We start from the raw sequence: 13,376 nt of genomic DNA, 5'->3' as shown, positions 1-13,376 counted from the left end.
TGCTGGCCAGGGCCCCTCCAGCTGTGGGAAAGGGGGGTTTGGGAATGGGAGCAGCCCCAGACTCACGTCCAGGTACTCGTCCAGGCCCAGCTTGGTGAACTCGTACTGCAGGTGCACTCGGAAGTTCATGTCCTCCACGGAGTGCACCACGATGTTGATGAACTGCATGCAGGCCACCTGCAGGGACACCCAGGGACACCAGGGGTGGGAATTGAAATGTGGGGAAACCTCAGAACCTCGGGCATGTAAGCCAAAGCTCAGAATTAAATACAGAATTTGATCTGAGAAATAAATACAGGATTTTATCTGAGAAATAAATACACAATTTGATCTTTGGAAAAGGTTTCTAAACTTAAGTGATAGAATAAGAATGTAAATTTATAGTTCCAAGTTAAGTTAACATGTTAACTTAAGAACAAGAAAGTTTAGAGTTTTAGAGACTAAGATACAGAAAAAAGTAGTTACAAAGGCAAATAAGAAGTTTACACTATAGCACTGCAGGTTTGTATGTTATAATATGATTAAGAAAGTTTACATTATAACACGAGTTCATAAGATGAAATATTTAAAGATTAAGTTAAAATATAAATATCTTTGTTAGTAATGTTTTGTTGGTTAATAAGTCTTTAAAAGTTCCTATAATTAGAGGTTTTGTGACCTTCTGAGCTGTGTGGTGAAGATGTGAACAGAACCCACCTTTCTTACTTATGCAGAAGATAAGAAAAATAAGTTGCATCATCTAAAACAATCCAGAAATCATGTCTCTAACTTATTCCTCCACAAATCCCCACCCCAGGTATCCCCAGGAAGAGCTGGAATGGGATCTGTGGGACCAGCACTGTTCAGGATCCCCAGGAGCAGGATCTGAACAGGCTCCCCAGGCTGGGCACAGCCACCAGCACACTGCCCTGTGCTCCTCCCAGGGAAATCCACCAGCTGCTCCCCTGAACTGCTCCATTCCCAGCCCAGGCTGGGCTCAGGGAGTCCTGGTCAGCTGGGATGGAGGGGAATGAGCATTCCAGGAATTAAATCATGTCTGCAGAGCCACCTCCCCAGAGCAGGAATACTGCCCGGGCCAGGACAGGCTCCAGGCTCTGAAAAAACAGGCCTGGTTCTAAATAGCCTGGAAAAGGGAGATTCATCTGGGCTTGGTTCTAAACAAACAGCCTGGGAAAGGGAGATTCATCTGGGCTTGGGTTTAAACAGTCTGGAAAAGGGAGATTCATCTGGGCTTGGGTTTAAACAGCCTGGAAAAGGGAGATTCATCTGGGCCTGGTTCTAAACAGCCTGGAGAAGGGAGATTCATCTGGGCTTGGGTCTAAACAGCCTGGAGAAGGGAAATTCATCTGGGCTTGGGTTTAAACAGCCTGGAGAAGGGAGATTCATCTGGGCTTGGGTTTAAACAGCCTGGAGAAGGGAGATTCATCTGGGCCTGGTTCTAAACAGCCTGGAGAAGGGAGATTTATCTGGATTTGGGTTTAAACAGCCTGGAAAAGGGAGATTCATTGTTGGCTTGGTTCTAAACAGCCTGCAGAAGGAAGATTATTCTGGGCTTGAGTTTAAACAGCCTGGAAAAGGGAGATTAATCTGGGCCTGTAAAAGTGGGATTACTCTGGGCCTGGAAGCCCCCGTTAAGGAAAGGGGACTTGCACAAAAGGACCTCTGTTGGGTGCCCAAAGCACATTTCCCAAGCTGAACAAGGAGCAGATCCTGGGATTGGCATCCACACACATCCCAAGCCAGCCAGGACAAGGCAAAGGCTCCCCAGGGTGTGGGATGTGGGCAGATCTCCTGTGGAGTGGCAGGAATTGGGTACAAATCCCAGAAAATTGTCCTTCCCTTGCCACACCCTGCTGTGCTCAGGTGCCTCTCAGGATCCCATCTGCCACCCCTGGAGCTGCTCCAGAAGGAATTTCCCTCATCCTTGCTGGGTTTCTCATGGATGAAACCCCATCCTGTGAGCAGCAGCAACAGCAGCTTCCCAACATCCACCAGGATCCCTCCCAGATTTCTAGGAGGAACCTGAGATTGAAGCAATCTGATTTTCCTGCAGGAAAAGCCTCCAGAGACTCCACATCTCCAGGGCATTTGGTGGCAAGAAGGAACTGAAGGCACCCCCTGGATCACCAGTTTGGCACTGGGATTTGGCCACTTCCCTGGGATCTGTTCCAGGGCCCAGAGGAAAAAGGGATGGGATAAATCTGAGACTCCAGGCTGGGTGCCTTGAGGGAAAATTCAGGGATCATGTAATTTCCTCCTTTTCTTTTTAAATCCAAGGAATTTGCCAGCCTGCCTCCCTCACAGCACCTCATTTTTAACCTGCTGGCCCTCAGGGCTGTGATCCCATCCTGGAAACACTCCTGGAGCCCACGGGAATCACCTCACTGGTGCTCCAACACTGATTTTTGGCAGAAAAAGGTCTTTTACACAAAGCTCGGCACTAAATTGGCACAAAGTGCAACAGAAGCCTCAGACTTCCAGTGCTGGGGTGGGAAATCCTGCTCAGAATGGACCCACATCAGATCCAAGCCCCGAGCAGGATTCAAGGGAGGCATCTCCTGATTAAATCAGGATTTCAGTTTCTCACCCTCCAGCAAAGACCTTAAACCCCCAGATTTGGGAGATTTTTGCCATCAGCCCTGGAACCAACACCCTCCCTGAGGCAGCAGAAGGGCCCAGGGAAGGAAGGTGCTGGAAAAAAGCAGGAGTTTGTGGCAAAGGGACTCACCATGAAGTCAATGTTGTTGTCCTCGTTCCGGAAATGCTCCATGAGCTTCTCGAAACGCTGCTTCTCCCCACACACCTGAAAAGCAGCAGCACACCTGGGTCAGCCCCAAAGGGAACCTCAAACACACTTCATCTGCCTGCTCACACCCTCTCCAGCCAGGTCTCCTCCCGTTAAAATGTCATGAATAATTCCACGTGTGAGGCTGAGCCGCCAGGCACAATTCCTGTGCCTCTGTCATTACAAAAGAACTCTTTTTATCTCTTTTCTCCTTAAAAGTTGGATCTCATCCGTGAGTGGAAGGAGCAGAGCTGCACCAGGCTGTGCCACAGCTCAGAGCTGACTTTTCTCTGTAATTAGGGAGAAACCCAAATGACAGGGAGGGGAAAAAAGAGAAAATTATCCCTGGCTGAAGGAGGAGTGAAAATAAATCAGTGCAACAATCAGCTGGTCAGAATTCCAGAGTGACCTTCCCAAAAGCTCTCTGGATGAGCTCAATCCCAATTTATTTTCTTGGCATTTCCTCTTGCCTTGGAGCAAAACACCTTGGGTTCTCCAAAGTCCTGGACCACCTTCAGCAAAGCTCCTCAGTTCTGGGTTTTTCCCAAAGCACCTGAATCCTGGGTTTATTTGCAAATTCCAGCTGATTTCCCACCCAGAGATGCCACGAGCACACCTTCCCCTCTCAAATCCCATTATTCTGGAATATTTTTGTCTAAACCAACCCAGCAGCTCTGCTGGGTGAGAGGCAATGCTGGGAAGCGTTCCCTGCACAGGGAATAATCCTGGATCCCTGTCCCACCCAGATCCCAGCTTGGATCCCACAGAGCTCTCAGAGATTCTGGATTTCAGGGGAGCACCCGGAGCATCCCAAAGCTGTCCCACTGCTCTCCTGGAATTCTGCTCCTCCTGCAACACCAACCTCAGCAAATGGGGATGAACCATGGAGCTGCTTCTCCCACATCCATGGACAGCAGGACAAAGGGCTGGGAATGCTGAGGGAGCTCAGCTGGGATATTCCATCCCAGCAGAGTTTGAATTATTATGAATTCCAGTTAGTTGGAAATTTTCCAGCTCAGCTGGGATATCCCACTCCAGTTTGCCTGCCCTGCTGGAATTAGAGGTGCTGGAATTGCTGGAATTACAGCTCTTCTGCATAAACATGGAAATGATGGATAATATTATTATAATATTATTCCAGTAATTTGAAATATCATGGAAAAAGGGTTTTATTTATTTTATATTTGGAATAGTACTGATTTCTATAGTGGTTTGGGGTTTTTTTGTATTTTGGGTAACGATTTTTGGTGTTTGTGTATTTTTCGTAGATTTTGGGTAATATTTTGTTATATGTTTAAATTTTTAATACCTGAATATGTTCTTTTGGTGTGTTTTGTTGTTATTATTTTTGTGGAATTATTTTGTTGAGGGGCTGCATGGAGAGTTGTGAGGATGTTTTTGATTTGGTGTTTTCAGAAGTTTTTTGAATTGCTTTTTAAAGATGTTTGTTTGGATTGTTGTTCTGTGTTGAGGAGTGTTTATTTTGTTGTAGGTTTTATTATTTGATTACTTCTCTATATAAATTATATGTTAATTATATATAATGTTAAGTTAATAATAAATAATTATTATTTCTTGTAGGTATTTATTATTTGAGAAAAGGTAGAGGTAAGCTCAGCTGGGATATCCCATTCCAGCAGTTTGCCTGCCCTGGGAGGTGCTGGAATTGTTGGAATTACAGCTCTTTTGCATAAACATGAAAATTATGGATAATATTATTCCAGTAATTTGAATTATTATTTCCAGTAGTTGAATTGTTATTAGTACTTCCATTTTTATATGGTGGTTTTACTTGTTGGGAAACACTTTCTATGGTAAAAGATCTCCATTGATGTTATATTTGGAGTAGTACTGATTTGTATAGTGGGGTTTATTTTTTTATATTTTGGGTAACAATTTGGTGTTTGTGTATCTTTTGTAGATTTGGGGTAATATTTTTTAATATATTTAAATGTTTAATCTTTGAAATACATTTTTTGTGAGTTTTGCTGTTATTACTTTTGTGGAATTATTTTGTTGAGGGGTTACGTGGAAAGTTGTGAGGGTGTTTTTGAGTTTTGATTTGCTGTTTTCAAAAGTTTTTTGAATTATTTTGTTAAGATGTCTGTTTGGATTGTTGTTCTATGTTGAGGAGTGTTTATTTTGTGGTAGGCTTTCATTATTTGATTAATTATATATATAAATGATATTGATTAATTATATATGTTAATTATATGTTAATTAATTATTAATACTTCTATTACTTAATACTATGTATTATTATATAATATATATAATATAATATATAATATAATATGATATATAATATATTATATATTTTATATATAATATAAAATACATAATATATATATAATGCATAATATTATATACTATAATGTATTATAAATTATAATTATAATATAATTTTACTTATATTGCTTGCATTACTTATATTACTTAATATTAATACGTATGTTACTTAATACTTATGTTATTTAATATTATTAAGTTAATAATAAATAATTACTATTTATTATTTATTGTAGGTATTTATTATTTGAGATAAGGTAGAGATAAGCTCAGCTGGGATATCCCATTCCAGCAGCATCTGAATTATTATTATTTCCAGTTATTTGGAAATTTTCCAGCTCAGCTGGGATATCCCATTCCAGCAGTTTGCTGCCCTGGGAGGTGCTGGGAATAGAAGGTGCTGGAATTGTTGGAATTCCAGCTCTTCTGCATAAACATGGGAACCATGGAGTGGACATGAGGGTGCTCCAGGGGAAACCTGCAGGGAATTCAGCTGGATGAGGAGGCTCCAGTCAACCACAGGAGAAGTGGGGACCCCCAGATGTGCTGAGGCAGCTGCACCAACCTCCTTGAAGTTGTCAAATGCGGACAGGATGATCTCGTGGCCCCCTCGGACCAGGCACACAGCTGCCAGGAGCTCCAGCACCAGCGCCTTGGTCCTGTGGAGAGAGCACAGGGACACCTCAGGGACAGCAGTGAGCCTGCAGGGGGACAGGAGGGAGCTGCAGCCTCACTGTGTGTGTTTAACCCTGGGATCTTGCAGGGTGCTGCAGCCTCACCCTGTGTGTGTTTAACCCTGCAGTGGATCCTTCAGCCTCACCCTGTGTGTGTTTAACCCTGCAGTGGATCCTTCAGCCTCACCCTGTGTGTGTTTAACCCTGCAGTGGATCCTTCAGCCTCACCCTGTGTGTGTTTAACCCTGCAGTGGATCCTTCAGCCTCACCCTGTGTGTGTTTAACCCTGCAGTGGATCCTTCAGCCTCACTCTGTGTGTGTTTAACCCATCCTGGAATGGATCCTGCAGCCTCACTGTGTGTGTGTTTAACTCTGGAATGGATCCTGCAGCCTCACTGTGTGTGTGTTTAACCCTGCAGTGGATCCTGCAGGAGCTGCCTCACTGTGTGTGTTTAACCCTGGAATGGATCCTGCAGCCTCACTGTGTGTGTTTAACCCTGCAGTGGATCCTGCAGCCTCACTGTGTGTGTTTAACCCACCTGGAATGGATCCTGCAGCCTCACTCTGTGTGTGTTTAACCCTGCAGTGGATCCTTCAGCCTCACTCTGTGTGTGTTTAACCCATCCTGGAATGGATCCTGCAGCCTCACTGTGTGTGTTTAACCCTGCAGTGGATCCTGCAGGGTGCACAGGGAGCTTTGCCTCTCCTGGGGCCATGCAGCTCCCCCCTTTTTAAAAAGCTTCTCAAACCATGCAGGGATCAAAACCCCAAGTTGGAAACTCAAGCAAAAGGCACGGGTGGCACTGTGGCAAAGGCAGGGCAGTGTGTGAGAGCTGCTGCTCCCAGGGAATGCCCTGCACACACCTTTGCACCCCCAGCCACCTTCCCTGGAGCCCAGTTTTTAATGGGGAGCTTAAAATTCCAGTCTGCTGTTTCCCTGACACAAATCTGAATTATTCTCTGTGATAATTTGTATTTTTAGCCCCCCCACACACACACACAATTCACTGCAGGCTGTTGGAGCACACGTCCTTCTCCTGAAAAATCAGGAATTTGAGCTGATTTTCAGCAGTGAAGCAGAGAGAAAACGAGATCACTGAGGGAAAAACATGCAGCAAACTCTGTGTAACCCTCATGGAAACCATCCACAGTATTTCCTTCCAGGATTCCTGGAAAACAAAAGGCTTTCTGGGCAGCCGAGCTCTGAGCAGAGGCAAACCATGCACACACAGAAAAAAAAATTAGTCCCATGCTCAAGCAGCGACTCAAAGCAGATGTTACAGAACAAGAAATACCTTGTGGGCTCTCAAAGGGTCAGGGTTATCTTTGGAAACCAGAAAAAATGGTCACTTCCCTAGGAAATTTTAAATGGAATGTTCAATTCTGCCTCCTCGAGGGTTGGTTGTTTTTATTTTCCTCCTGGCACAAGAAGAACTTGCAGGGTTTTTCAGGACCGAGGGGATTTGCTGCAATATTCCCTCCATGGGGAGGAGATGGAGATCCCTGGGGTGCTGCCCACACCTCTGGGGTGAGCACAATTCCCTGGAGCTTCCCCTGGGCACATCCCAGCCAGCCCTGAGCTCCCAAACCTCACTGAGGGCTGAAACAAACCCAGCCCTCAGATTATTCCTGTCACATTTTAAAGCAGTTTTTTAAATCCACCAAAATTGAAATAACCCACTTCTTCCAAAAGTGAAAACTTGGGCTCTCTCCTGATTTCCAGGCACTGGAAAATGATAAAAATGATGCTAAAAAATGATGCTAAAAAGTGATGCTAAAAATGATGATTAAAAATTATGACAAAAAATTATTTTTAAAGTTATAAAAGCAATAAACTTCCCATTTATTCTTGGCTTGCTGACTTGGGGCTCAATAAAAGAAAGAAGGAAGAAGCTGCTTCCCTCAGGACAGGATTCCTGCTCCCAGCCTCAGCCCTGGGAATACACATCCAGTGAGGTTATCAGCTCATCCCTTGTTTCACCTTTCCTTGGAAACATCTCTGTGCCAGAGCTGGACTGGTTTGACCTGCCAAGGTCAGAACTCCAGGATCTGCTGGAGGAGGGACCACAGGGATGTGTGGGACAGGAGGGACATGGAATCACCAGCATCCATTACTGCAACCTGACCCAGAGCAGAAGTGAAACCCTCTCCCAGAGGAATTCCAAGCTAAGGATCTTGGATAACATTTCCTAAAGAAGATTTTCCCTCTCTTTCTGCAAGAAAATCCCACATGAAGCTGCTCATTGCCACTGGGGCTTCCCTGCACTGCAACAGAGCAGAAGGGCCCCGCCAGCCAAATTTCAGCTGAATCCCAAAATTCCAGAATGGTTTGGGTGGGAAGGAGCTTAAAGATGATCCAGTGCCACCCCTGCCATGGCAGGGACACCTCCCACTGTCCCAGGCTGCTCCAGCCTGGCCCTGGGCACTGCCAGGGATCCAGGGGCAGCCCCAGCTGCTCTGGGAATCCCAGCCCAGCCAGGAATTCCCAATGTCCCATCCAAATCCTCCCTCGCTCAGCCTGAAGCCATAATTAAATCTGGAGAAGCAGCAGCTTCTGGCAGCACTGGGATCAGACACCCACTGCTGGTTTATCTGCCCCCTTCCAGATCCCCTCTGATCCAGAGCAAAGCCCGTTTCTCCTCCAGAGCCCCCTCTGGAAGCCCTTCCCAAGCCCTCTTTACTCACCTGCTGGTTCAGCCCTAGGAGCCAGAGGAGCCTACCTGGGGTTCTTGTTGTTCAGGCTCAGTGCAATCTCATTGACGGCGTGGGGGTGGGACATGACCATGTTGAATCCATACTGGGGAGAGAAGGGACAATCCTGCCTCAGCCTGGCCCCAAATCCCACCAATGCCACCAATCCCACCTGCCTCAGCCTGGCCCCAAAGGCCGCCAATGCCACCAATGCCACCAATGCCACCAATGCCACCAATGCCACCTGCCTCAGCCTGGCCCCAAATCCCACCAATGCCACCAATGCCACCAATGCCACCAATCCCACCTGCCTCAGCCTGGCCCCAAACGCCGCCAATGCCACCAATGCCACCAATGCCACCAATGCCACCTGCTTCAAACTGGCCCCAAACCCCACCAATCCCACCAATCCCATCTCCCTGACAGCCCCTCCCAGAGCTTCAAGCCAAACAAAATCCTATGGAATTTCAAACCAGAACACATCATTCTCCCACCGTCCATCACAGCTTCCAGCTCTGGATAATCCATGAGTTTACAATTCCATGAGTTTATAATTCCATGAGTTTGCAATTCCATGAGTTTGCAATTCCACGATTTTACAATTCCACGATTTTAAAATTCCCTGCCATCAGCAGTGCTGGAAGTGCTGGGTTTGGCCATTTCAGCAACAAAAAGGGTCCCTGAGCTGCTCCTACACCACTCCAGACTAATAAATACATAAACTATAACTCAATTCCTTTATCATAATATATTATTTTATAGCTTATAATGCATTTTATAATTATTTTATAATTATTTAACATTAAATAGTAAATGTTATTTAATATATTTGCATTATTTAATATACTTGTTATGTATTTTATATAGCAGTTAATATATTATTTATTGTATTTATAACAATTATTTAAATATTAAATATTAATCTTTAATATTATTTTTATTTATTGATATAATTATTATAAATATATAATGTAATATAGAATATATTATATATACCATATAATAGATATAATTATGTTATATTATTTTAATATAACTACATTATTATCTTTATATATTTTATATATTATCATAATACAATAATATACAGTCAATAATTATTAATCATCATCAATTATTAATATATAATAATAATTATTAGTACAAATAGTTATACTAATAATTTAAATAGTATTATTTTATATTATTTATATTATATAGATATTTTATAGATATTTTAGATACTATATAATAGTTTATTACTTATAATATATTTAAATTTCATTAATTTTATTTTTTAATTATTTATATTATATAGATAATTTTATATATATTTTTTTCTATTTATATAAAGTAATAATTTATTATTTAGAATAATACACTAAACTCGACTAATATTTATTATTAATTTAATTTATTTTTCTATTAATTTTATATTTATATTTATAATTTTAATTATGTTATTTTCTATTTATATAAAATAATAATATATAATTTTATTTATAACTTAGAATAATACACTAAACTCCAGACTAATAATTTATTATTTATAATATTAATTTATATTTCTATTAATTTCATGTTTCTATTAATTTTATATTTATATTTATAATTTTTGTTATATTATTTTCTATTTCTGTAAAGGAATAATACATAATTTTATTTATAACTTATAATAATACACTAAACTCCAGACTAATAATTTATTATTTATAATATTAATTTATATTTCTATTAATTTTATGTTTTGATTAATTTTATACTTATATTTATAACTTTTACTGTTATTTTCTATTTATATAAAACAATAATATATAATATAATTTAATTTATAACTTATAATAATACACTAAACTCCAGACTAATAATTTATTATTTTTAATATTAATTTATATTTCTATTAACTTTATGTTTTTATTAAATTTATATTTATATTTATATTATGATATTTTCTATTGATATAAAATAATAATATATAATTTTATTTATCATTTATAATAATATACTAAACTCCAGACTAACAATATACTAAACTCCAGACTAACCTAATTAGCTGCATATCCAATGAACAAGAGCCGGCCCAACACATCCAGGCTCTAATGCCCTTTCCCTAAATCCCTAAATCCCATCACTGTGCCTCATTCCTTCCCATTTGGTGACAATTTCACCATTTCCATCAATTTTACCCCCCAGCGGGCTCCAGGGCTGACCTGGTAGTTCATGATGGCGCGGAGGCACATGATGCACACGTGCACATCGTCCTTCTTGCTCACCAGCCGCGAGTTCTTCAGCGTCCTGCGGCTGGGCAGCGTGTTGTACCTGCAAAACACATCCCATTCCTCATCAGTCCCGGGCATTTCCTGGCAAAGGGCAGGACTTCTACAGAGGACAAGCAGAAAACATTCCTGGGGATAAAGGAGGGAGAGGTCCTGGCAGGGATGAAAATGTCGATGTTCGGCTCCAGCAGGGGCTGCACCTCGGCCCTTCCTGCCAGCACAGGTGACAGGCAATGTTCCCAATAAAACTGGGACAGGGAATACCACACTGCTGTATCGTCACACCCTGGCTCACCCCTGAAAATTCCTGGTTTAAATCCATGAGAAAAGCAGGAACAGGGAATACCACACTGGTTTATTGTGACTTCCCTGGCTCATCCCTGAAAATTCCTGGTTTAAATCCATGAGAAAAGCAGGAACAGGGGAACACAATACCACACCAGTTTTTTATACTTCTTGCCTCATCCCTGAAAATCCTAGGTTTAAATCCACAAGAAAGGTAAAGACAGGGAATACCACACTGGCTTATTGTGACTTCCCTGGCTCATCCCTGAAAATTCCTGGTTTAAATCCATGACAAAAGCAGGAACAGGGAATACCACACTGGTTTACTGTGACTTCCTGCCTCATCCCTGAAAATTCCCTGTTTTAATCCACAAAAAAGTAGGGAATACCACACCAGTTTTTGTGATTCTCCGGCTCACCCCTCCAAATTCCTGGTTTAAATCCATGATAAAAGCAGGAACAGCAAATACCACACCAGTTTTTTATACTTTTTGGCTCATCCCTGAAAATCCCAGGTTTAAATCCACAAAAAAGGTTAAGGACAGGGAATATCACACCAGTTTTTGTGACTCCCTGGCTCATCCCTGCAAATTCCCTGTTTAAATCCATTATAAAAGCAGGAACAGGGAACACAATACCACACCAGCTTTTTGTACTTCTTCCCGGCTCATCCCTGAAAATTCCCTGTTGAAATCTACAAAAAAGGCAAGGACAGGGAATACCACACCGGTTTATTGTGACTTCCCAGTTCATCCCTGAAAATTCCTGCTTTAAATCCACAATAAAAGCAGGAAGAGGGAATGTCACACCAGTTTTTCATACTTTTTGGCTCATACCTCCAAATTCCGTGTTTAAATCCACAATAAAACCAGGAACAGGGAATACCACACTGGTTTATTGTGACTTACCTGGCTCATCCCTGAAAACTCCCTGTTTAAATCCACAAAAAAAGGTAAGGACAGGGAATACCACACTGGTTTATTGTGACTCCCTGGCTCATCCCTCTAAATTCCTGGTTAAAATCCATGAGAAAAGCAGGAACTGGGAATACCACTCTGGTTTATTGTGACTTCCCAGCCCATCCCTGCAAATTCCCCCTTTTTAAACTCACAACCCAAGAGGAGCAAGGTCCCACACTAGGGCTGGGTGCTCCCTGTGCCCACCCTGCCCACAGTTCCCAGCTTCCCTTAATCCCTCCCCCCTGGGCTTCTCCTTCCCTGACAAGATGAAAGGAATCCCCAGATCCAAACTCAAAGGAGTTTTTCCTTTTTTTTTTTCCCCATCCATAAATATGAATGAATCCATCAGCTCAGGGCACTGCAGGATTTTGGGAAACGTGACCCAGTTTGGGATCAGCACTCCATATTAACTCATGTACAAAGTATGTCTAGTAAGTAGATTAAATAATAAATTATAAACATCTACTATTGAATATTAATAAAAATAATTATAAAATCAATTATAAAAAATACATTATTATAAAGGAGTTTAGTTATATTATATTTTGTTTTTAGTCTGGAGGGGTTGGAGCAGTGGAGCTGAATTTTGGGAGCAGCACAGGAGGAAGCTGCTGGCCCCAAGCTCTGCTCCTGCACCTGGATATTTGGGATGCTCTGGTGGGAATGGGGCTGCCAGGGCTGTCCCACATCCCCTTGGGTCAGCTCTGTGCCCTCCTGTCCCAAATGTCCCTTCCCCAGCCACAACAGGAGCTGAGTGACCCCAAACTGGGAATCTGAACTGGGAAGTGTGGAAGCACCTCCAGAGCTGCCTGGACAATGTGCACCACCCCAGACCTGCCAATCCCACACATTCACCCCACCAAATGTGAAAAACACAGCAAAAAAAAAAAAAAAATTAAAGTATTTTTAGTCCCACAGAGACAGTTCCTACACTGGCTGATCTCAGATTTAAATTATGAAGGGCTGCAGAATTATTTTCCATACATTTTAAAGCAGATTAATGAGATTTTTATCATGCCACTGCTGGAAGAAAAAGAATTTTCCTCAGTGCCTGGTGAATCCCTGAATTTCAGAATTGAAGCATCCACCAGTTCTGTTGGCTCCAAGAAATGGGGAGAAGTCTCCTTAAACAATAAAAATGACCATAAACCCAGATTTTGGTATTTGGAAAAACAGAATTGGGAGGCAGGGATACTCCAGCACGTCCAGCACTGGGTGTGATCTGCCTGGAATTTCAGCCTGGATCCAACCCCTTGGATGGAACCTTCCCAAGCTGAGATGTCCCTCCTAAACCTCTCCATACCTGGGTGGCTTTCCAGGCCAAACTGGGAGAGCTGGGAATGTTCCCCTGGAGAAGGGAAGGCTCCAGGCAGAGCTCAGAGCCCCTGGCAGGGCCTGAAGGGGCTCCAGGAGAGCTGCAGAGGGACTGGGGACAAGG

The 13,376-nt window shown here is 42.4% G+C and overlaps 1 protein-coding gene across 7 annotated transcripts in view; it reads right to left on the bottom strand.

Annotated features, from left to right (window-relative positions):
- The window catches only part of FMNL2 (formin like 2), a 115,944-nt gene that overhangs the window by 19,458 nt on the left and 83,110 nt on the right, over positions 1–13,376 (bottom strand). For all 7 annotated transcript variants that reach the window (XM_030952021.1, XM_030952020.1, XM_030952023.1 and 4 more), the window contains exons 7-11: positions 10,629–10,737; positions 8,469–8,545; positions 5,640–5,733; positions 2,729–2,803; positions 67–177 (exon numbers count right to left, since the gene is read on the bottom strand). In XM_030952021.1, coding sequence (XP_030807881.1) covers positions 67–177; positions 2,729–2,803; positions 5,640–5,733; positions 8,469–8,545; positions 10,629–10,737 — 466 coding nt within the window. The remainder of the gene's footprint in view (positions 1–66; positions 178–2,728; positions 2,804–5,639; positions 5,734–8,468; positions 8,546–10,628; positions 10,738–13,376) is intronic.

Source organism: Camarhynchus parvulus, chromosome 7, assembly GCF_901933205.1.
Source record: "Camarhynchus parvulus chromosome 7, STF_HiC, whole genome shotgun sequence".
Taxonomy (NCBI): domain Eukaryota; kingdom Metazoa; phylum Chordata; class Aves; order Passeriformes; family Thraupidae; genus Camarhynchus; species Camarhynchus parvulus.
The sequence above is the reverse complement of the archived record's forward strand: the minus strand, read 5'-3'. Positions and strand labels throughout refer to the sequence as shown.